The sequence below is a fragment of the Symphalangus syndactylus genome, chromosome 6, assembly GCF_028878055.3.
Source record: "Symphalangus syndactylus isolate Jambi chromosome 6, NHGRI_mSymSyn1-v2.1_pri, whole genome shotgun sequence".
NCBI classification, from domain to species: domain Eukaryota; kingdom Metazoa; phylum Chordata; class Mammalia; order Primates; family Hylobatidae; genus Symphalangus; species Symphalangus syndactylus.
In genome coordinates this window covers 20,843,706-20,869,266 of record NC_072428.2, presented here as the reverse complement: position 1 = coordinate 20,869,266, position 25,561 = coordinate 20,843,706, and the positions used below count along the sequence as shown (strand labels likewise).

The 25,561-nt window shown below is 42.5% G+C and overlaps 1 protein-coding gene across 7 annotated transcripts in view; it reads right to left on the bottom strand.

Annotated features, from left to right (window-relative positions):
• Positions 1-25,561, bottom strand: part of PAMR1 (peptidase domain containing associated with muscle regeneration 1) — a 193,028-nt gene that overhangs the window by 47,160 nt on the left and 120,307 nt on the right. For all 7 annotated transcript variants that reach the window (XM_063640981.1, XM_055281918.2, XM_055281916.2 and 4 more), the window contains 2 exons: positions 18,253-18,429; positions 12,804-12,932 (listed from right to left, as the gene is read on the bottom strand). In XM_063640981.1, coding sequence (XP_063497051.1) covers positions 12,804-12,932; positions 18,253-18,382 — 259 coding nt within the window. In that variant the 5' untranslated portion in view covers positions 18,383-18,429. The remainder of the gene's footprint in view (positions 1-12,803; positions 12,933-18,252; positions 18,430-25,561) is intronic.

The following is a 25,561-nucleotide window of genomic DNA, read 5'->3' as shown; positions in this document are numbered from 1 at the left end:
GGAGGACTTAAAAAAATTCAGAGAGAGGCATTTGCATTTTCTTTCCTCCTTCAAAGATGACACAGTCTGGGATGCCAGCCGGGGTCCGAATCTTAGTTCGGACACTTACTAGTTGTGTGACTCTAAAAAAGGCCACTATATTTTCTGAGCCAAGATCTCTCATTTGGAAAAAAACACATACAACAATGTGTTTTTCTCACTTGTCTTAGGGATTAAATGAGATATTGTATGTAAAGCACTTAGCACAGCACCTGGTACATACAAATGCTCAATAAGTGGCAACAAATATTGTTATTTTTCTCGAGTCTTGTCTGGATCTGAGGCACTGACTGTTTTGGTCCAGGAATCACAGGGGACAGCTCAGGTTCTGACCCACTGCTCCAGGGCTCATGAGAGCCTCATCTCATCACTGGCTAGAACCCTAAACCCATCAGGCTTAGCATCCCAGAGAGTGATAGCAGAGCCAAGGCTTGGATGATGAAGACCCCAAGGGCCTCTCACATCAAGAGATGGTTTCGTGGAAAGCATAGAAGGGGCTCTGGAGGTGGCTTCTGAATTTGCATCTTGGCTCTGCCACTTACAAGTTGTATGACAGTAGAAAAGTTATTTATCCCTCTGTGCCTGAGTGTCTTCATCTGTCACATGGCTGTGACAAGGGTTGCAATGGGGATTAAATGAGTCAGTACAGGAAGGTACTCCAAACAATGCCTGGTTCATAGTAAGTACTGAGTGTTGGCTTTTATCAGGGGCTCAGGTGTTCATCAGGAACAATGACAAGTCCTCAGCTCAGCCTGTGAGTTGACCTATAACCCCAGTCCACCTGACTCTATGATTGTTTATTGAATTGTCTCTCTCCCCCATGACGCAGTTCCATGACAGCAGGGATATGATCTGTCCTGTTTATACCTCTGTGTCCATCAAGTCAGTGCTCAATTACCATAACTACTAACTGAATGAATGGTTAGACCAAAAAACCAATTCGAACTTATTTCTGTCCAAACAAACCATTTTTAAAGCCCCTCCCCACCACCCCATGTCAAATGGCCTGCCCATTCAGTTGAAAAAATGGTTGTTCAGAAAGAATAGCATCTACCACTTTGCTGCAGAAAGTCTTTCTTCCCCCAAGTTGCCAGGGTTATCACAGAACACTCACATGGAAATAGCCCTGCTAATACAACTCAATGGACAGGGTCTGGCTAGGGTAGCACAAAGAGTTAAGATTGCTAAATACTTTCAGTCTCTTTTCCCTGGGCTTCAGTTTGGTTGATTTCTATTGAACTGTCTTTAAGTTCCCTGATCTTTTCTTCTATTTTGACCAATAGGCCATTAATCCCCTCCAATGAATTTTTGTTTTATTTCAGATAATGCATTTTTTCAGTTCTAGGATTTCCAGTTGCTTTCTTTGTATTGTATTTTTCAGTGCTAGGGTTTCCATTTTGTTCTTTAAAATACTTTTCAAATCTCTCCTGAATTTTTCTTTTTTTTTATTATTTCACTTTAAATTCCAGGATGCATTTGCAGAACATGCAGGTTTGTTACATAGGAATACATGTGCCATGGTGGTTTGCTGCACCTATCTACACATCATCTAGGTTTTAAGCCCTGCATGCATTAGATATTTGTCCTGATATTCTCCCTCCCCTCACTCCCCAGGCCCTGACAGGCTCTGGTGTGTGTTTCCCTCCCTATGTCCATGTATTCTCATTGTTCAGCTCCCACTTATGAGTGAGAACATGCGGTGTTTGGTTTTCTGTTCCTGTGTTAGTTTGCTGAGGATGATGGCTTCCAGCTTCATCCAGGTCCCTGCAAAGGACATGATCTCATTCCTTTTATGGCTACATAGTATTCCATGGTATATTATATACCACATTTTCTTTATCCAGTCTATCACTGATGGGCATTTGGGTTGGTTCCATGTCTTTGCTATTGTAAATAGTGCTGGAATAAACATACATGTGCATATGTCTGTATAGTAGAAAGATTCATATTCCTTTGGGTATATACCCAGTAATGGAACTGCTGGGTCAAATAGTATTTCTGGTTCTAGATCCTTGAGGAATCACCACACTGTCTTCCTCAATGGTTGAACTAATTTACATTCCCACCAACAGTTTAAAAGCTATCCTATTTCTCCACAGCCTCACCAGCATCTATCATTTCTTGACTTTTTAATAATCACCATTCTGACTGGCATGAGATAGTATCTCATTGTGTTTTTAATTTGCATTTCTCTAATAATCAGTGATGTTAAGCTTTTTTTCGTATGTTTGTTGGCCACATAAATGTCTTCTTGTTTTGTTTGTTTGTTTTGAGACAGATTCTTGCTCCATTGCCCAGGCTGGAGTGCAGTGGCATGACCTCAGCTCACTGCAACCTCCACCTCCCGGGTTCAAACAATTTTCCTGCCTCAGCCTCCCAAGTAGCTGGGAGTACAGATGCATGCCACCACACCCAGCTAATTTCTGTATTTTTAGTAGAGACAGGGTTTCACCATGTTGGCCAGGCTGGTGACAAACTCCTGATCTCAAGTGATCCACCGCCTCAGCCTCCCAAAGTGCTGGTATTACAGGCATGAGCCACCTTGCCCGGCCATAAATGTCTTCTTTTGGGAAGTGTCTGTTCATATCTTTTGCCCACTTTGTGATGGGGTTGTTTGTTTTTTTCTTGTAAATTTGTTTAAGTTCCTTGTAGATTCTGGATATTAGACTTTTGTCAGATGGGTAGATTACAAAAATTTTCTCCCATTCTGTAGGTTGCTTGTTTGTTCTGATGATAGTTTCTTTTGCTGTGCAGAAGCTTTTTAGTCTAATTAGGTCCCATTTGTCAATTTTAGCTTTTGTTGCAATTGCTTTTGGCATTTTCGTCATTAAGTCTTTTCCCATGCCTATGTCCTGAATGGTGTTGCCTATGTTTTCTTCTAGGGTTTTTATAGTTTTGGGCTTTACATTTAAGTATTTAATCCACCTTGAGTTAATTTTTGTATAAGGTGTAAGGAAGGGGTCCAGTTTGAGTTTTCTGCATATGGCTAGCCAGTTTTCCCAGCACCATTTATTAAACAGGGAATCCTTTCCTCATTGCTTGTTTTTATCAGGTTTGTTGGCGATCAGATGATTGTAGATGTGTGGTGTTTTTTCTGAGGTCTCTGTTCTGTTCCGTTAGTCTATATGTCTGTTTTGGCACCAGTACCATGCTATTTTGATTACTGTAGCCTTGTAGTATAGTTTGAAGTCAGGTAGTATTATGCCTCCAGCTTTGTTCTTTTTGCTTAGGATTGGTTTGGCTGTATGAGTTCTTTTTTGGTTCCATATGGCATTTAAAGTAATTTTTTTCTAATTCTGTGAAGAATGTCAATGGTAGTTTGATGGGAATAACATTGAATCTATAAATACTTTGGGCAGTATGGCCATTTTCACAATATTGATTCTTCCTATCCATGAGGATGGAATGTTTTTCCACGTGTTTATGTCCTCTCTCATTTCCTTGAGCAGTGGTTTGTAGTTCTCCTTGAAGAGGTAGTTAACGTCCCTTGTTATCTGTATTCTTAGGTGTTTTGTTCTCTTTGTAGCAATTGTGAATGGGAGTTCATTCATGACGTGGCTCTCTGCTTGTCTATAGTTGGTGTATAGGAATGTTTGTGATTTTTGCTCATTGATTTTGTGGATTTTTCATGTCTTCATCCATTATAGTCATCTTTTCCTGTCAATCTTTTAGTGCATTTATTTTAAAGTTACGTAAAAGTTTCTTATTTGAAAATTTCTATTTCATCACCCATGCTGTATTTCTTTCGACTGGTTGTTCTCTTGAATGTAGATCTTATTTTCTTGCTTGTTCACAACAGAAGATCTATTGTTTCCTTTGATTGGAAATGCCCTCTCCTCTATTAGGCTGGTAGAAGAACTGATCAGGGATGAATCAGTTTGACCCAATCAAGGGTTAAGCTGATTTGGGGCAGGACTGAAGCTATAACCTCACCAGAAGAGCCTTGAAATTCAAACCCCATAAACCTAAGGAAATCTCTCTTTGATTTTCATCTCCTCCTTCCCCCAGCTTCCTGCACTCCCGTGACTACAAGACTGGGAAGCTGTGAGCCCATGAGACTGTGAGACTTTGAGACCACAAGCTTATGAAGCTGCAAGATGACAACATCCCAAGATCTCCTGCTTCGTAGCCTCATTCTAGCCTCTGCTTGCACAGCCAAATTCCATTTAATAAAATACTTGGTGGAGAGGATTGTCTTTGCCTTGGGGTCTCCTCTAGATTTAAGTTCAACTGGTCAGCCCATAGATTCAAAAGTTTTCCTGGCTTCCTCTCCTCCTTTTCTGGTAGGCCCCTTCCTACACTTGCCCTGCCCCCAACCTCAGCAGCTGCCTTCAAGTATGAAGCATCCCGAATCTCTTGCTCATCCTGGAAGAATTCACCCCTCTAGAGTTTAAATTCTTTTAGATTTCATATTCACAGACATATTATGGTTTTAATGAAAATTGTTATTTTCTTTGGTTTAATCTAGTGATTTCTTACTGTTTGAGCAGGAGGGAAGGTCTTTCACATCCTTCTATACCTTCACCAGAAGCTGAGCTATGATTGATGAGTTCTTTAACAACATAAAATCCTCTGCAAAGGTTTCAACATTAATTCTCTGTGGTCAAAGAGCTTCAGCACGTAAAATATAAAATACTATTTGCCATACAATACTTTGTCTGGTGAAGACTACCTCCTTGTGTCCAGTGTGTATTCTTTAACCTTAAAGGCTTCTCTTTTATTATCTTCCTTCTCTGGCCCTATATTGATTTCTTCCCCTGCCACCCAAAACAACAAGTAACAAATAGAGCTCATTTCATGGCTCTGGATTATAAGAATAGCAGCCACCATTTATTGAGCACTTACTATATACCAGACTCCATCCACCATTTATTGAGCTCTTACTATATACCAGACTCCATATTAAGGGATTTATAGACAGTTCTTCACTTAGTCTTCACAAAAACTCTCAAGGCCACTATGAGGATCCCAATTTTGTAAATGAGGAAACTGAGATTCACAAAGATTGGGTAACTTTGCCCAAAGCCAGGAAAGGAACAGAGATTAAAATCCAAGCCCAGGCTGCTAACTGCCACCTAATACCATCCCCAGTTTGAATCAACCTGGGCATTGTTCTTTTTCTGGGAGCATCAGGACACAAAAGGCTGGAGCGAGATGAGGCAGCTTTCAGTGACTCCACCCTAGGCGATTCCGCAGCTCCCCTGGAGGGCAGCCCCGAAAGTCAGTAACATACAGCTTTGTAAGCCTTCTCCCCACTCCCCTTAAGATTGCTCTTAATCATTCCTGCTTATGGCTCAGGAACCAGCCTGCACAAATCCTCTTCCTCTCTGATAACTCGCCCTACAAACATTTTTGGGCATGGCTTATGGCCAGTTCCTCTGTTTCTCTGCCTCTGTCCAAAATATGACTAAGAAGATAAATGTATTAAGGACCTATAATCTCTCCCCATAAATCCTCTCATCTGGGTTGCTTTCCTAACCTCCTTAGATGCCCAGTATCCTTCAGGGACTGAAAGGCTGGGAACACTGCCATGCCAGCTAGAAGTGTGGCATTCTGGGTCGCTTTTGCGCCCTCCTGCTGCTCATCTTTTTTGATAGCCAAGGAACTCAGCCTAGGGCCAAGCTAAACCAGCACCAGTCCGGTGGTCAGCAGTGGAAGTCAGCAGAGTGGTTCCACTTCAGAACTCAACTTTTGAGTTTAAGAAACCCTAAGAGGAAGCCTTGGTTTCGACTTTGGATATCAGCACCTCTAATAGCCAGCACCCAAATCGCAGTTCCTAAATACAATTTCCCACTATGAGAAACCAGGATGCAGGGAGAAATCGCTTGTTTCAAGACCTGGGCATAGAAAATCAAGGTGAACTTAAAACATTTGAGGGTCAGGGGCAGAATGCAAGTAAGTGCTCAAGGAGCAGTGAGGTGCAGCCAGCTTAAAGGGCCAAATCTGAGACAATCTAAGCATCAAAAGAAAAATTATGATAACACTATGAAACAGAAAAAAATTAAAATTCATGAGTCTCATAGTGCAGAAAAAGAGAGAGAGAGAGTCAGATGTTGGAGAATGATAAAAAGTGGCGAATCCTGGAAAGGAGCATATGGATGTATACTATTCTTTCAACTCTCTGTAGAATTGAAGTTTTTACATTAAAAAGTAGAGAAAGGTAGAAAGAACAGCTCTTTTTTTTAATGGCAATAAAGTGCCAGTAGCTCCTAGTCTGGATATTCTGAGATTACTAAACCAAACTTTCCTGGGCAGAAAGATGTGAATGAGTTCTCTCCCGGACTCAATAGCCTCAGGCCGTTTGCCCATCCTCCTGGATAATACAACCTGCCAATGGTTATACATGAATCAATTCCATAATGAATTTTAAGGTTGTCATTAATTAGGTTAGTAATACAAACATTGTCAAGGACAGTGAGCAAACAAAGGTGCTACTGCATCTGTTCAGTGCCAGATGCTCTCTAACTCACATATAAAACAGCTCTGATCCTTCTGGCACTTGCCCGCCACTCCTCCCTCCTTCTACGGCTCTGTACGGTACTCAGGAAAAAAAAATGCCCAGGCTCTTCAGAGACACGCGGAAGGAAGTGCCTTCAGGATAACGTTGTCTGTAAGGATCGCTTGGGCGCCATCTAGTGGGAAAATGCTTGCACTGCCATGGGACTCCAGCCAGCAATGCACAAGCCACCCTTAACATAGGCGGGCGGCATAGTGCTCAGCACCAGGCAGGCATTCAACAAAGAGTGAAATGAATTACTTCTTCCTATGAATTCCCTAGACATTTATTTAGTGCCAGTATGAGGCGAGGGTGATAAGAACCTAATGACATCATATTGATGTCTTCTTATGGTCAAGCACTGTTTTCACAGATGGATTGTAAACTCATTGCAGAATCATTGTGTTTCCTGGTGACCAGCCCAGTGCTCCATAAGAAATGCTCCATCAGTGCTCATGGCAGTGGTAACATACACTGTGTGGAATGAGGCTTTCAGAACAAGCATAATGTAATTGAACAAGCAAAACTGAACCAACACAGATCGGATAGAATCTGACCATTAGTTTGTTTTTTTAATCTCAAAGCATTGACCACACTCTATTTTTTTAACTTTAAAAAAAATCTCCTCTCTAAAGCGCAAGCTCTAAGATGTCAGAGACCATGTCTGTCTGGCTTATCATTGCACATCCAGCACCTAGAAGCATCCATTCAAGAAATATCTTTTGACTGGATGGGTAGATTAATGAATGAAGGTGTGAGCTCTCTCAACAGCCTAGGTGATAGACTGGTTGCTCTGAGCCAGTTCTGCTGTCCTTGAGAAAGCCTGGACCCTCAAATGGACACGATTACCAGCTCAACCAATGAGGCTCCATAAACAGCGTCTTACACCAAGGTGCAACCCAAGATTTGACCAGTAGGTGCTATTTAAAAAGACACATGCTCAGGATTTCTGAATATTAATATTTTCTGTTTCATAACATTTGGGTGACTGCTATCCTTGTTTTGTTACCATTTGCTGTATTGGCTTCTTGCGTGCAAATATTCTTTCCCTCCTGTCCCCTGCACCCTGAACAAACCCCCTTACTCACATGGAGTGACTGGAGTATTGTTTAGAAATATTTATCCACCCCTCTTCCTTTGGGATGGCATATACTTCCCTACTTCACTCATTGGGAACTTAGCCATGTGACTTCTTTTGGCCAGTGGAATATGGGTGAGTGTGATGTGCGCAGAGGCCTTATGTGCACCTGTGTTTTTGGCTTGACCTCTTGTGCTTCTGCGACCCACCCTGAGAAAAGCATCCCCTGATGGTTGCTGTCCCTTCTGCCTGAGCCCTGCAGCCTGGAGCACAACCAACCCAGGCCAGCCCAGTTGAAATCAGTGGAACGCCTGCCAACTCACAGACCCATGAGAAAGAGCAAATATTTGTCCTTTGAGATTGTTAGTTACCCAGAAAAAAAAAAAAACTGAACACTTTATCACCACCATCCCTGAAAGCTTCAAGTTAGAAACTCTACTCTCTGACCATAATACCCCTTCCACCTATGTGTTCCACTACTTTATTACCACCAAGCCTGCTTTTCCACTTCAGACCTCCTGTCCCTATTCTCCCTCTACCAGGCTCTTTCTGGTTTCATGTCCTTCCCAACTGGGATCCTTGGTCAGTCATGTCTCAGCTTATTCTTGGATCAACAAAACAACTGGTTTTACTCCCTTCTGCTACTGCACTTCCAGAGAGCATCAGCCAACGTCCTAACTGACTGCATCACCTCCCTAAGAACTCTGGCTTCAACTGGGTCCTCCGTCTTGCTTGGACATGCTTTAAGCTTAACACCAGCTGGTGTCTTTTCTTGTTCCTCAAGTGGCTGCCCCAAACCTTTGGTACTTTCAAGCCCCAACCTCACTTCTACTCATCCTCAGCAGAGATTTCACTCCCTACTTCCCAGAGAAAACAGGAACTCACCAGCGGGAGGCAGACCAGGACTGTGGTTAAGAACAAGAGTAAGCGATCTGGAATCGTCCTGGGCTTTACCCCAAAGTGTATGGCCTCAGGCAAGTTACTTCACAGCTCTGAGCCTCAGTTTCATTATCGATAAAGTGGGAGTATGTATTTTCATAGGATGATCGTATAGATAAAACAAGACATGGCACATAAAGTGCTCAGCACAGTTCCTACCGTATAATTACTAACAAACAAGATAGGCTACCTATAAATAATTCTTTTCCTCCTGTCTCAGCCTAGGACAGAAAAGGAAACTCCCTCTCCTTTAACTCTCACTTTTGTTCTTGATCTCATAGGAAGTTCTTCTCCTTCAGGATAACACGGTCTTAACTTCTTCAGTTAGTCTTACTCTAATATCTTTAATCTCTCCTACTGACACTTCACTCACATTAGCTTAAAACCTGTTTAACCCTTTCCCATCTTTTTTTTTTTTTTTTTTTTGAGAGAGAGAGAGAGAGACAGAGATGAGGTCTTGCTCTGTTGCTCAGGCTGGAATGCAGTGGTGCAATCATAGCTCACTGCAGCTTCAAAATCCTTGGCTGCAGAAGTGATTCTCCCTCCTCAGTCTCTTGAGTAGCTAGAACTACAGGCATGCACCACCATGCCTGGCTGAATTTTTTTAATATTGTGTAGAGACAGAATCTTGTTTTGTTGATCAGTCTGGCCTTGAACTCTTGTCCTCAAGTAACCTGACTGCCTCATCCTCCCAAAGTGCTGGGATTACAGGTATGAGCCACTGCACCCAGCCTTTCCCATCTAAATTGGTATTTTTCCACAGCTGTTTATTTACTCGTATAAACTATCACCTTAATTCTCCCCTTCCTTGCTTGATTAAGCTTATTTAAAAGTTGTCTGTATTCTTTATGTCCATTTTTCACACTTCAAATCTTGCCTTTTTTTTTTTTTTTTTTGGAAACTGTCTCACTCTGCCCAGGCTAGAGTGGCAGTGGCATGACTAATTTTTGTATTGTTTGTAGAGACAGGGTTTCACCATGTTGCTCGGGCTGGTCTCGAACTTCTGGGCTCAAGTAATCCACCTGCCTTGGCCTCCCAAAGTGCTGGGCTTTCAGGCATGAGCCACTGCGCCCCGCCAAATCTTTATATGAAACTGCTATTGCTCAGGTCACCAATCGCATGCTCGCCATCAAATACAAAATCCTCTTTACTGCCTTCATCCTATGTGACCTTTCTGCCTTTGAAACACTGCCCCCAGCTTCCAGAACCCTACTCCTTCCTGGTTCTCCTCCTATCTCTCTATCTTTTCCCATCTCCTTCCTGGTTTTCTCTTCCTTTCCTTTTACATCTATTGCTATTTCCTCTGCCCATGGTGCTCTGTTCACCTCATGCTTCCATCTATAACAGCCATATGCATATCTCAAGTCTCCAAAATTCTCTTGATCTCCAGACACTTATTTCCTACTGTCTGCAGGCTCTCTTATAGATGTCCAAATTCCAACTTAACTCAGGTGGAACTCACCTTCTTTCCCCCACCAAACCTCTTCCCTTTTATTATTCACTTAACAGCATCAACTTCTAGACAGTTGATCAAACTAAGAATTTGAAAGGCAAACTCTTGAGATTCCTTACCCCAACCTTCAGTGAGTCTCGAGTCCTGTCACTTCTTCCTTTAAGCTCTTCTCACTCTAGTCTCCCTTCTTCATCCCCTGAAGCACTTCAATCGCACTCCTAATGGCTACCTTTGGATATGGTCTTCCTCCACTCCAGCGGAGTTATGCTACAAGAGTTATCTGTCAAATGGTACTCCCCAGATTAAACCATCCATCATCTCAGAACCATGTCTAAGCTCTGAGCCCTGGCACACTATGCCCTTCACAGTCAGGGCTTGCCACCCCAAGACCATCACCTTGCTCTAATCACACCTCATGTCACATGCTTCCTTGAACACACCTTGCATTTTCACACCCTGACCATGCTATCCCTCTCCCTGAAATATCTTCCTGTTCTGCCAACTAATGAGCAAAGGCATAGCTCAACCTTCACTTCCTGTCTGAAACTTTCCCTCCCTCTCCCTGTCATTAACTGTTCTCTTAGCTAGTTCTCAGAGCACGTGGTCCATCCTCTACTTCACCACTCTTCCTTGGTTCCCCACTGCACTTGGAACAGCATCTAAATTCCTTACCTAGCTTACCTACCTACAAGGCTGTATTAATCTGTTCTCACACTGCTAAGAAAGACATACCTGAGACTGGGTAATTTGTAAAGGGAAGAGGTTTAATGGACTCACAATTCCACATGCTGGGAAGGCCTCGCAATCATGGTGGAAGGCAAGAGAGAAGCAAAGGCACATCTTACATGGCAGCAGGCAAGAGAGCTTATGCAGGGGAACTCCTGTTTATAAAACCATCAGATCTCGTGAGACTTATTCACTACCATGAGAACAGTATGGAGGAAAGTACCCCTATGATTCAATTATCTCCACCTTGCCCCACCCTTGACACATGGGGATTATTACAGTTCAAGGTGAGATTTGGGTGGGGACACAGCCAAACCATATCAAAGGCGTGATCACACTCCTGCCTACCACTCCAACCCCATCAAATCCCCCTTTCCCTTTCATGTGCACAGAGAAAGAGCACTCTTCCGTATGATCTAAAGCAGGGAAAAACCCAGAGTGATCCTCCATAATCCAAAGGTCAATGTGAAATCTAAAGCTGTGCACTACAGCTCTAATTACGACTATCTCAAACTATTATTCAAAGTAGTTTTGTCAGGCATGGTGGCATGTGCCTGTAGTCCCCATTACTTGAGAGGTTGAATCAGGAGGATTGCTCGAGCACAGGAATCTGAGGCCAGCCCGGGCAACACAGTAGGACCCCATCTCGGAAGAAAGGAAAAGAAATGAAAGGAAGAAGAGTAGTTTTATTTCTGAATCACCTAACAATTCAGTAATTAAGGAGCATATAGGGTAACAGTGATATATTTATTGCATTAATTGAGCTTTTACTATTGTCGGAGCACTAAGTGCTTCACACACATTATCTCACTTAATCCTCAAATCAACCTTATGAGATAGGTAGCATTATTCTCCTTTTCTATGAAAGGACACTGATATTAGCAAGGATAGATGACTTGTCCAAGGTCATACTGGCAGTGACAGACAAAAACATTATTTAAACCCAGGTTTGTTTCATTCTAGAGCTTGTATTCTGCTCATTATGCAATACAGTCTCCATAGAACAGCTGCCAAAGAAGACCAGGGTTAAATCTTGCAGCTAACCTACCTGGAACATAATCTGCCAGGTACTGAATTAAATTTACTAGAAACTGCCTAAAATGGCATCGAAGTTTTAAATCAGCAACCAAGAGCAACACTTTAAAAGTATCTGTATTATGGATAACTGAACTCCCCAGTTCACCCGGAAGTGCCAACAAGCCCCTTCTCCTCCTGGTATAGTTGAGCTTCTCAGCTGCAGACAATATACTCATCCTTAGCCACAGAGTCTTGAAACTGATGGTATTTCAGTACATATTTTATCAGTCAAAGATACCAACCACACTCCATCCTCCATCTCTGTAAACTGGAAATAGCATTCATAGGAGTAAAATTAGACTGTAAGACCATTCTAACTGCTTCTGATTCAAGTTGGAAGCATATGGAATAAGTTAGTGAAATAAAAGCAATTTGTACATTGCTTGAGATACAGACTCTCAGAGGGACATTCATCAATCAGGGCACTGCAGAGGGGAATCTTGGACTGAATGAGAGATTAGATTTCCACTCCATTTTCAAAGAACTATTGAAACTCACAGAACTCTAATAAAAACTAAGTAATTCTTTTAGATCAAGCAGATCCCAGAAAGAATCTCTTTCCTCGGACAAAAGGCATGCTAGCAATTTGCTGTGGGTTCCAGGAATTTAATTCAGGATTCAAGAAATTTACCAACAGAAATTCATATGTACAGTGCACTACAGACAACATTTCTGAAGACTTATTCACTGTTTGCCGACCAAGGCTACCATGCAATTGCTTCTGGAATGCACAGAGCAGAAAGCCTTGGCCTCACTTAGAAAGAGGAGATTGAAGAGTAGACATAAACCTCCTGTGGCCAAGAATTCAAACAAATGTTCACAATCCACACCTTGCAGATGGAAACCCATCTTTGTTTTTATAGTTTTACCTAGAAAGCCCTCTGGCTGCAGGCTTTCCAAAACTCAGATTCCAAGGAGATAAATTTTGGTCCATTGTAAGCTGAGACTTTAAGACACTGTGCACTAGAGATGGAGCTAGGTCAAGTTCTACTTACGCATGCAGTCTCCTCCGTACCAGCCTGCTCGGCACTCTGCACAGTAGAACCCCTTCACATAGAAGTCATCCAAGGTACCCCCCCATGAGCCATTTCGGCAGCTCTTGCAGTTTTCAAAGATGGTACAACCTGAAACATTCCCAAGAAGAGGAGTGTTAGGCCAAAGCAATTGCGGGTTCTGATCAGCTGCATGGGAGCGCAACTGCACCTTCTCAGGGCCCTGTCTCAACTAAGAGCATCTGGGCCTAGAAAGGTGTCAGAGCCCAGAGGAAGAATCTTTCATCTCAAGGAAACTGCTAGAGGCACCAGAATTCAGACTGGGGAGTTTAGAAGGGTGGTCTCAACGAGTATCCCAGGTAGTGGCTGGTGTTTTCAAGTAACATGAAATTGCCTGCAGGAAAAGGAAGAATCTATCAATATAGAGTCTTTTGTATAAATGTTACATGTTTATTGTGGAATTTTTAGAAAATTTAGACCAGCCAAAAGAATTAAATAAAAAATATCTAAAACCCCATCACCCAAGCTATTGCTAACAGTCTTTCTCTGCCTATATACACATACATGTTTTAAATTAGACTTATATTACTTATGGTACATTGTTTTTATAACTTACTTTTGAATTTCATAATAGACAGTAAATATCTTCCTGTCATCTACTTCCGTAATGAAAGCATGCCATTGGAAACGACTCTCCTGTCTAACAATAGGCTCACCCTGGAATGCGTTGGGCTCCCCCCAACCAGCAGGCCACACCAGAGGGGTTTGTGTGATTCTCCAACAAGAACCAGTTTAAAAACATGGCCTCTTGAGGGAGAGGGGGGTCGTGAGAAAAAGTACAAATGATTCAATCCCACTTAACAAAATAGAGAACTAAGTTCTGCCTCTGCCATTGTGCAGCTGTGTATCCTTGGGCAAACTGTTTAAGCTTTCTGTGACTCAGTGTCCTCATTTGTCAAACTGGGTGATATGGTTTGGATCTGTGTCCCCACCCAAAGCTCATGTTGAAATGTAATCCCCAATGTTGGAGGTGGGGCCTGGTGGGAGGTGATTGGATCATGGGAGTGGTGTTTTTTTTTATACAGAGTCTTGCTCTGTCACCCAGTCTGGAGTGCAGTGGCGCAATCTCAGCTCACTGCAACCTCCGCCTCCCGGGTTCAAGTGATTCTCCTGCCTCAGCCTACTGAGTAGCTGGAACTACGGGTGCGTGCCACCATGCCCAGCTAATTTCTGTATTTTTAGTAAAGACAGGGTTTCATCATGTTGGCCCGGATGGTCTCGATCTCTTGACCTCATGATCTGCTCACTTCGGCCTCCCAAAGTGCTGGGATTACAGGCGTGAGCCACCGCACCCGGCCCATGGGAGTGGATTTCTCATGAATGGTTTAGCACCATCCCCTTGGTACTGTACTTGTGATAGTGAATGAGTTCTCTTGAGATCTTGTTTAAAACTGTGTGGCACCTCCCCCTTCTCTTGTGCTCCTACTTTCACTCATGCTTTACCTTCCTTGATGAGTAAAAGCTGCCTGAGGCCTCCCCAGAAACAGATGCCACCATCCTATCTGTACAGCCTGCAGAACCGTAAGCCAATTAAACCTCTTTTCTTATAAATTATCCAGTCTCAGGTATTTCTTTATAGCAATGTGAAAATGGCCTAACCCTGGGATTAAACATCGTATCTCCTCTTCAGACTGTTTTAATTTTTAATTAAATTAACACAAGTAAAGTGCCTGCACATAGTATCTATAATACAAAATATGAACTCTTATCCCTGCCACTGCATATAGCATGCTCAATTTTAACAGCCTATTATGTGTTTTCCCATAATAGACTTAAGTCAAGGACTGCATGTTGTCCACCATTGTATCCACAGCACCATACAGTGGCTTGCACAGAGTAAGTGTTCAATAAATATTATTTGAGTGAATGAAGGAAGGAAGGAATGGCTAATCCAAGCTTCTGAATTTCTTGAGATAAACAGTGTTTCTTTGAGCTGATAGTATACTTCTTTGCTTTCAGCTGAAATTAGGTTTTCCTTGGGCTGTAGTGTATATACGTGATTACTATAGGAGACAGACTCATAGTCCTCTCTTTCCACACCATCCTGATTTTGCTTCCCTTCTTCCAGTGTCCCCTTCTATCAGAGAAGATGAGTGGCTAATACAGTTGGCCCTCTGTATTCACAGGTTTGACATGCATGGATTCAACCAACCATGGCTAAAAAAATACAGTATTCACAGGATGCAGAGTCCTGGAGTTCCATAGGGCCAACTGAGGGACTTGAGCATTTGTGGATTTTGGTATCTGCAGGGGTTGTGGAAACAGTCCCTTGTGGATATTGAGATATGACTGTATGATTTGTCAAATTCCAGTAGTCATGTGACCCATAAATGGGTCCCTGCAGGGTCACTGTGCCTTCCAAAGACTATCTTCACTCACATGCCAATTCCCCCTCTTTAACTCCCTATCTCATCACTGCTAAGGAGGCAAATGGACTGAGTCTGCCCCTAGCAGCTGTCTTAGTCTGTTCTCACACTGCTAATAAAGACATACCTGTGACTGGTTAATTTGTAAAGGAAAGAGGTTTAACTGACTCACAGTTCCACATGGCTGGGGAGGCCTCATAATCATGGTGGAAGGCAAATGAGAAGCAAAATCATGTCTTCCATGGTGGCAAGCAAGAGAATGTGTGCAGGGGAACTCCCATTTATAAAACCATCAGATCTCGTGAAACTTATTCTCTATCACAAGAATAGCATGGGAAAGACCTGCTCCCATGATTCAATTACCTCCCACCAGATCCCTTCCACGACCTGTGGGGAGTACTACAATTCAAGATGAGGTTGGGGGGGTGGGGGGCGGACACAGAGCCAAACCATATCAACAGCCCTGGCCAACTCTCTTTCTTAGCATAGTCACATCAGAGTGCTTAGATGTAAGCCACAGACACTAGCCTGGTGATTAAGATGAACAAGGCTATGCTAAAAAGACACTAAATATAGAAATAATAAATACCCAGGGTGATGGATACCCTAAATACTCTGACTTGATCATTACACATTCTATGCAAGTAACAAGATATCACACGTACCCCATAAACATGTACAAATACTATGTAACAATTAAAAAGGAAAAAAAGACACTAGAGAGTTCACAAAGTTGCTAGAAGGGCCAGGGGACCAAATGCAGGGCTATACAGCCTAGAACTACAGGAAGCCACACAGGCCCAATGAGGACCCTGGTGTGCCACCAGATGCTACTAGAAGTCACCATTGACATCCCTGCCATTGGTGCCCCTGGGCCCTGATCCTCCTGCTCCACTGTCACCAGCAGAGAGATCATTGTCTATCATAATGACAGAAATGTAAACTGAAGCCATCTGAGATCCCATCTATGAGACCGGCAAACATCCAAAATGACACATTCTGTTGCAAGGCTTAGGGAAAACAGTACTCTCACACACTGCGGGGAAAAATGCCAAAAGTATGGAGAAAACATGGCAAAGCAAGGCTGGGAAGTGACATAAGTATGCCCCTTTGACCCAGCGATCCCTCTCCTAGGAATCTACCTCGAAGATATACCGCAAAAATACTAAATGATGTATGCCTAAGGGCAGTCACTGTAGTATTGTTAACAGCAAAAGGATGGAATATATTCATAAACGATGGTAATCCACACAATCCAGTTACATGCAACCATACAAACAAATGAAGAACATGGCTTCATACTGACGGAGAGTGACCTCCAGCATATATTGTTAAGAGATAAAAGCAAGGCTAGTCACCAGGGTTCATGCCTGTAATCCCAGCACTTAGGGACGCTGAGGCAGGCAGATCACTGGAGCACAGGAGTTCGAGACAAGTCTGGGCAACATGGGGAAACTCCATCTCTACAAAAAAATACAAAAATTACTCAGGCATGGTGGCACGTGCTGTAGTCCCAGCTACTCAGGAGGCTGAGGTGGGAGGATTATCTGAGCCTAGGAGGCAGAGGCTGCAGTGAGCCATGATTGAGCCACTGCACTCCAGCCTGGGCAACAGAGTGAGACCCTGCCTCAAAAAATAATAAGAGAAAAAAGCAAGATGGTTAGCAATGCTTATAATACGCTATCTTTTGTGTAAGAAGGGGAAAATATGTATGTATATACACATTTGCTTGTGTTTTCAAATATAGAAAACACATAAAAACAACAAACCTATTTGTGTATCAAATAGGTGACATCACACAACACAGAAAGAAACTATATCAATTGATTTTAAAATGTAGCATTTTGACTGTACATATCAAGTGGGAGATATCGGAAGGTCAATAATCACCACAAAGAAGTAATCACTAGAAGGTCTCATTTCATCCAAAGACACATTCATATCACCAGGACCATTTCCCAAATGTCCAGCTCAGAAGCCAGAGCATCAGACTTGACTCTGTTCATCGCTTCCCTCTCCTATCCCACCCAATAGATCCCAATGTGTGGTCAATTCCACTCTCAGATCCCAAATCCCTCTACCTCTCACCATCCATAGAGCTTCTACCTTTATTAAGGTCCCCATATTTCTAGCCTGCCTCTAGTCATGCGTGTCCTCCAATCCTTTCCCCATACTACAGCTAAAGAGAAAAATCTGCTTTCCCTTCTTTACTAAAAGATTTCCAATATTACCAAAATATCTTCAGTACATAGCCTCAACTTTGAAGCACAGTTTGCAAAGCACTTCAGGATCTGGCTCTTGTTCCTCCCTTCAGATTGCTTTCTTAATCTTTTCTCATTCATTAATTCCCTCTCACTCTCCCTCTCCTTCTCCCTCCCTCTCTCCATCTACCCAGGTCTCTCATCACATACACATTTCTCCTGCCGGACTGTACTACTTGTATCTCCCAAAACCCATGCTTCCTCTTGCCACAGGACCTTGGCACATGTTATCCTCTGTGGCTTGACTTCTCCTCCCCATCCCCCTCACCTTGTTTAGTCTGCTTCTCCCATCAGCGTGCTCACCAACTTCTCTAGTAATTCTTCACTGACTTTCCTCCCACCTGCCCCCATTCCCATCCATGTTGCCATAGTACCCCATGCTTCTCTATCATAGCACTTACTACACTATATGGTAGCTGCCTGTTCTCCATATCCCCCCAGGCTATAAGCTCTGGGAATGCCGGAAGTGTGTCTTTTGTTTTATCATTGTATTCCCAGTACCTGACATGGTACATAAAGCTGCTCAGTCAGCTTGTTAAATGGATGAGTGAGTGAATTCAAAGTTTTACAAGTTTAACACTGAAAAGAGTACTGACTCCTTTTATTCCTGTGCCTTTAGTTAGAATGGGCTGAATTGTGTCACTTTTCATAATCATGACACCACAGCCTCCTGATGGCTGCCTGCTAGAATTCAGGTGTTCAGCCTGTTCCTGTTTATTACCTCCAACAACATGAAGGCAACCTGAAGTCTCCCATTCCACTCACCTGGGTGGATCAGGCAGGAGTCACACTCATTCTCCTCATTCCTGCAGCAAGGGATGGTATAACCCACGACTTCCTTCTTTCCGGGGCAGACGCACTCAATCTGATCATATTCACAGCACTCTCGACACATGATATTCCACTCTGCTCCAGGGCAGGCTTCATTAATGACTGTGTACTCTGAAATGGAAAACCAGCAGGTGAGGCTAGGTCCTGGCAGGGAGTGGTAAGACTCTTGTTTTTTTTTTTTTTTTCGAGACGGAGTCTTGCTCTGTCGCCCAGGCTGGAGTGCAGTGGTGCGATCTCGGCTCACTGCAAGCTCCGCCTCCCGGGTTCACGCCATTCTCCTGCCTCAGCCTCCCGAGTAGCTGGGACTACAGGCGCCCGCCACCACGCCCGGCTAATTTTTTGTATTTTTAGTAGAGACGGGGTTTCACCGTGTTAGCCAGTTTGGTCTCGATCTCCTGACTTCATGATCCACCCTCCTCGGCCTCCCAAAGTGCTGGGATTCCAGGCGTGAGCCACCGCACCCGGCCCAGGGAGTGTTAAGACTCTTACGTACTCTACTGCTAAGAGGCAACCTTGCCCTATAAATGCGTTGCCCTGCCCCAATGAGAAAGAAGACCCATGTGAATTCTTCCCAGGCCTATGTTTCCAAAGTAGGGAAAGGAATATTTGAAACCACCCATGGGAGCATAGATGAAATTTGTTATAACTGCTATTCATTTCTATTTTTATGCTTAAAAAAAGAAATCAAGTTTCAATATATAATTCAGGTAGATTGACAATAGAACCTGTATATAATTTATAAACCAGCACACATCTCTTAGGTGTCTATGCTCATTTATATTTTTGTTAGAATACATCAGGCCACTGTTTACGACTACATAGGTTGTGCACTGCACAGATCCATGGGGAGCCATTAAACTGCATGACTATGCACTGCAGCCCAGGCATGTGGGCCATCAGAAAATTCGGAGACTAGTCTCCACACCAGGTCATTCAAGTGCAAGGCCGATTGCCAAGTAGAGACTATGTCATTTCTTCCAAACTTGGCCCCTCAGTTTTTCAGCGTGCCATTTTCATAGTACCTTCAAAGCGAAAACCAACAGTAAAGACAAAAAGTACCTTAATTAGTATGTTTGGGAGAATTTCACTGTTTTACAATGGTGAACTCATTAGCCCAACTTCATTCAGGCGCCAAGTGCAACTGAGTGTTCTTTCTCACAAGAAAAAAAAAAAACATCCCTTTCTGGGCAGGATTTTTTCCTTCTCATTTTCTTTTTTCATATGTACCTTCAGTAAAGAGAAAAGCCATCTGGCAAAACCTATAAGAGGAATCAGTCAGAGGCTGCCCGGAAGAAGTCAGGCTAAGAAACATACCTTCTAGTTTTGATTTCCTCTCCTTTTTCTCCACTCTCTATTTCTAAAAATTTTGCACGAAGATGACAATTACAGCTGAAACGAATTGGATATTTGACGAAGTGAATCTGGACAAGATCCCCACAAAACCTTCTCAAGAAACTCCAGGCAGGGATCACCAGCATTCTTCGTAGGCCCACATAAATGAACTCTAGCACCTGCAGTGGCTTCTAAACCCTTGAATTTCATAGTTTTCTCCCCAAATTAGGAAGTGTGACACAGGGTTGATCTCTCTCAATTTTCCAAGTAGAGCCATTTAAAGAAAGCATCATCATCTATCTTAGCCTCAGGTCATAAGAACATGCTAATATCATAGAAGGCAGCCACTTGCACAATGAGGGACAGTTATTTAAATGGAATAAATTTAGTTTTATGAAAATTTGACTTTTTAAATCATTTTTCCACAAATTAGTGGACCAGAGAAGATCCTTACACTGGTGTTTGGGAATGAGTGGCTACATCATCATAGCATAATCACCACTGACATTTCTTTCCACCACTACTGTCTGAGCCCCTGCAGGGTGACCACCACGACTTACTTAGCTGTGCTTCCCATGCCTCCGATGTTTTACTGACAAAGTGAATGACTTCTAAAATCTGGATGAGAATTTAATGGTTAAAACCAAGGAACAGCAGAAGGAAACATAGGAGTAAATCTCCATCCATGATCTTGGATTTGGCTATGGATTCTTAGATATGACACCAAAAGCAGGAGCAACAAAATAAAAATGAATTAGACTTCATCAAAATTAAAAATGTTTGTGCAGCAAAGGACATTATCAAATAAGTGAAAAGACCACCCACAAAATGGGAGAAAATATCAGAAAATGTTTCTGATAAAGGCTTGATATCCAGGACATATTTCTAAAACTCGTACAACTCAACCATAAAAAAAAGACGAAATAGTTTTTTTAGTTTTTTAAATGAGCAAATGACTTGAATAGACGTTTCTCCAAAGAAGCTATATAAACGGCCAACAAGCACACGAAAAGATGTTTAACATCACAAGTCATTTGGGAAATGCAAATCAAAATCACAATGAGCTACCACTTACTAGGGTGGCTATGATCCAAACGAAGGGAAAAATGGAAAACAAGTGTTGGCAAAGAAGTAGAGAAATTGGAACCCTTGTATATTGCTGATAGAAATGTGAAATGGTGCAGCCCCTATGGAAAACAGTTTGGCAGTTCCTCTAAAAGCTAAACAGAATTGCCCAGCAATTATACTTCTAGGTATACATCTAAAAAATTGAAAACAGAGACTCAGAGATACTCGTATGCCAATGTTCATTCACAATAGTCAAAAGGCGGAAACAACCCAATTTTCCATCAAGAGACGAATGGATAAACAAAATGAGGTATATGGGCTGAACGCAGTGGCTCACACCTGTAATCCCAACACTTTGGGAGGCTGAGGCAGGCAGATTACTTGAGGCCAGGAGTTCGAGACCAGCCTAGCCAACATGGTGAAACCTCATCTCAACTAAAAATACAAAAAATTAGGCGGGAGCAGTGGTGCACACCTGTAATCCCAGCTACTTAGGAGGCTGAGGCACGAGAATCACTTGAACGCAGGGGCAGAGGTTGCAGTGAACCAAGATTGTGTCATTGGACACCAGCCTGGGCAACAGACCAAGACTCTTGTCTCAAAATATAGTAATAATAATAAATAATATAAAAATAAAAAATGAGGTATGTGCATACAATGGAATATTATTCAGCCATGAAAAGGAATGAGGAGCTGCTATGTGCTACAATGTAGATGAACCTTGAAATCATGCCAAGCAAAAGAAGCCAAACACAAACGGACAAATCTTGTCTGATTCTTCTTAAATGCAATATCTACAATAGGCAAATTCGTAGAGACAGAAAGTAGATTAAAGGTTACCAGGAGCTGGGGGAAAGCTGAATGGAGAGTTGTTGCTTAATGGTTACAGAGCTTCTGTTTGGGGTGGTGAACTAGATAGAGGTGATGGTTGCACAATCATAGGAATCTAATTAATGCCACAGAATTAGACACTTAAAATGGCTAAAATGGCACATTTTCTTAGCCTTCTCTATCCTTCCGCTCCTCCTCTGATTATCTGCACTCTGCTTTAATTACCCCTTAGCTCTCCCTTCATTATACATTTATATCTTCCTATAGGTAAAATGTTTTTGTGTGTCCATAAACCCTAAGACCATGTTGACCACTCTGAATTTTCAATAGATGGTGATTGATCAACTATAACATGTCACTCTACTGATATTTATTACTGTACTACATTATAACATTCAACTTCTTCTCTTCTTTCTCACTGCACGTAAAATATCTAAAAATTATAACTCAATACAGCTTTCTTTTTTTATATATATAGCTTCTTTTTAACATAGAAAAAAATCATATTTTTAAAGGCTGAGAGAATGAAGGGAAGCCATCCAGTTAGAAAGAATAGCATACCCAAAGGCCACAGGATGGAAATAAACACAGGTCATATGCACAGGACAAAAACCAAGCTTGCTTGAAAGAAGCAGAGATTATGAATCCTGTGCAAGTTCTTTTTTACATCACATGCTCCTACCTGTGCCAAGTTTTCCTGGTGGAATGTGTATTATTAATAATATGCTGTAGTTTTTTAAATCCATGTGGTATAGCCCGTTATTCAAATTATTCAGATTTTGGTATTTGTCATACCAGAAAAGGGCACATTTTATGTCATCTATATATACATTACCATAATTTTTTAATTGTGAAAAGTCAGGGAGGGAGAATGAGAGAGAACAAATTGGTTAGAGGCTCAAACATGGGAGTCAACAGACCTGGGTTTGGAATCTCCCTCTGCTACTTGCCTTGGCAAAGCTACGTTACTCTCAGCCTCAGTTTAGTATCCAGTAAAATGAGTACATTTTCTCCAATTTAGGCCTGTTGAAAATACTAGACAAAATAATGCATATCAACAGCTTAGCACAGCACCCAGTATGTCCTAAACATTCAGAAACTAATAGCTTACAAACAAAAAAAGAAAAACAATAGAGAATGCCCATATTTCTCAAGGATATTGTTTTTTATGTATGTCAGATCAATTTCTTGCTTAAAATGGTCACCTTGCTTCCCACTGCTTTTGCAGTAACCCTCAAATCGTCTGCCACAGCCCACAAGGCCTTTGAGGCCTATGCTTACCCGACTCTGTCCACCTTTTTCTGGCCACTGTTTCCCACCTTCTCTCCGTTTCTCAAAACCACCAAGCTCTGGCCCACCTTGGGCCATTTGCTTCTCCCAAGGCCTCCATCTCAGGCCTTCACGTAAATGATACCTGTTCAGAGAGGTCCTCCCTGGCCTTCCCCTCTGAAACGCACACCCCTTCCATCCCATCCGTGGTTATTTCTGTCTCACTATCCTATGTGTTTCGTTTGCTGGTCCTTACCACAGTTTAGAATCGTTTTCTGTTCTCATTTACCTGCTGACTGTCTGCCTCCCTTACATGCCCATAAGCTAACAGGAGCCACATCAAACTTGTTCACCACTACCAGGGCAGGGCTGGCTGGCACACAGGGGCACTGAATAAATATCTGTTGAATGAATTCGGCCTGAACTCCAGAGCTACCCTTCCTTCAGTAGTCAAATATTTCCATCCAGTGGGTTCAGCTTGGAGCCATGAGCCAGGAGAGCCAGCTTTGCCTCTAACTTGTTGATACCAGAGCTGGGTGCCTTTCCTCCCACAGCGAGGTATCTAGACATGGGGGTCCAGGTGGCCTGCCTTGGGTCCATATTTCTGGACCCCAGCCCCCACCCCGTACAGATGTATGTTTGTTCCACTCTCTGAACAGCGAATATGACCATGGGGTGTGGCTCATGCCTCACCCCCTCCCTCTGTTCACCCTGTGGCAAGCACTACATCCTTCTAGGTTTTCTAAGAATTTTGTGAATACTAATAACTCAAGGGAGGACACCAACAGGATAAATAATTTGCAACTTTTATAAGATTCTGTACATCAACACGGAAGGCCATTTAAGGTTTGTTCCACTCCCTGTTTCCCCCTAAGCAGCAGATCGTTCACCTCTGGCCTGTCACATACCAGGGGCCTCCTTTTTACCCAGGAATTCCCTAAAATAGCTTCATGGCATTTCTCTTTACTCCAGTGAGCAAGCCCACCTCAGCCCTCTTTACTCCACTACTGTTTACTTTGTAGATAAGATCCATTTCTCTTTACTCCAATGAGCAAGCCCACCTTTGCCCTCTTTACTTCATTATTATTGATTTTATAGGTAAGATCCATCTCAGGCTAAGGGATGACCCCAGGGAATCCTGGCAGAAGGAATTTTACAGATGTGACTAATTTAAGAATTTTGAGATGAGAAGCATATGCTGTAATATCCAGGTGGAACCAATGTAATCACAAAGACCCCCGTAAGAGGGAGGCAGCAGGGTCAGAGTCAGAAAGGAGGTGTGCTGACAGAAATGGAGGTTGGAGTGATATACTTTGAAGATGGACTTTAGGACCACAACCCAAGGAGGCAGGCAGCCTCTAGAAGTCTGAAAAGGCAAATAAACAGATTCTCCTGTGGAGCATCCAGAAGGAATGCAGCCCTGCCAACCCTTTGATTTCAGCCTTGTAAGATTCATTTTAGACTTCTGACCTTCACGACTGGAAGGCCCTAAAGTTGTGGTAATTTGTTACAGTATCAGTAGGGGACTAACATACTGGGACTTCTTGAAAGAAAGGTTAGCCCACAGCAAGTCTTTGAACCACTCTGTTCCTCGTTTTCCCCACTGAACACAATGCCAAGAGCAAGGGTGAATCAATGAACTCATTCTTTCATTCTACAAGTATTTATTGAGTGTTGACTACGTCCTAGGCAAGAGATGGGGCGCTGGAATACAATAGAAAAAAAAATAGACATCATCACTAGTGTGATAGTGCTCACAGTTCAATAGAGAAGACATTGGTCAAACGACCCCACATATACATAATCATAAACCACAACAGGGAAAACTTAGCATGCTATAAGAATGAATGAGTGGTCATGAAGGGGCATTAGCACCAAATCTACAGACCTCATAGGGTTAGGAAGGTTTAATAAAATTACAGAAAGAAATCCATCACAGCTATGCATCGCTTAATGACAGGGATACGTTCTGTGAAATGTATCATTAAGTAATTTCATCGTTGTGTGAACATCAGAGTGTATTTACACAAATCTAAGTGGCATAGCCTACTACACACCTACACACAGGCTACAAACCTGTATAGCATGTTACTGTACTGAATACTATAGGCAACTGTAACACAATGGTAAGTATTGGTATATCTAAACATATCTAAACAGAAAAAATATGTTATAAAATATTTAAAAAATGGAACAGCTATATAAGGCACTTACCATGAACAGAGCTTGCAGGACTGGAAATTGCTCTGGGTGAGTCAGTGAGTGAGTGGTGAGTGAATGTGAAGGCCTAGGGCATCACTGTGCAGTACTGTAGACTTTATAAACACCATACACTTAGCCTACACTCAATTTATCAAAAATATTTGCTTCAGTAATAAATTAACCTTAGTTTTCTGTAACCTTTTAATTTTTTTTTTTTTTTTTTTTTTTTTTTGAGGCAGAGTCTCATTCTGTCACCCAGGCTGGAGTACAGTGGCACAATCTCGGCTCACTGCAACCTCCGTTTCCAAACTCAAGCGATCCTCCCACCTCAGCCTCCCAAGTAGCTGGAACTGCAGGTATGCGCCACCAGGCCCGGCGAATTTTTGTATTATTTTTGTAGAGACAGGGTTTCATCATGTGGCCCAGGCTGGTTTTGAACTCCTGGGCTCAAGTAATTCACCTGCTTTGGCCTCCCAAAGTCTTGAGATTACAGGTGTAAGCCACTGCACCCAGCCAATAAACTTTTTAGTGTTCACTTTTT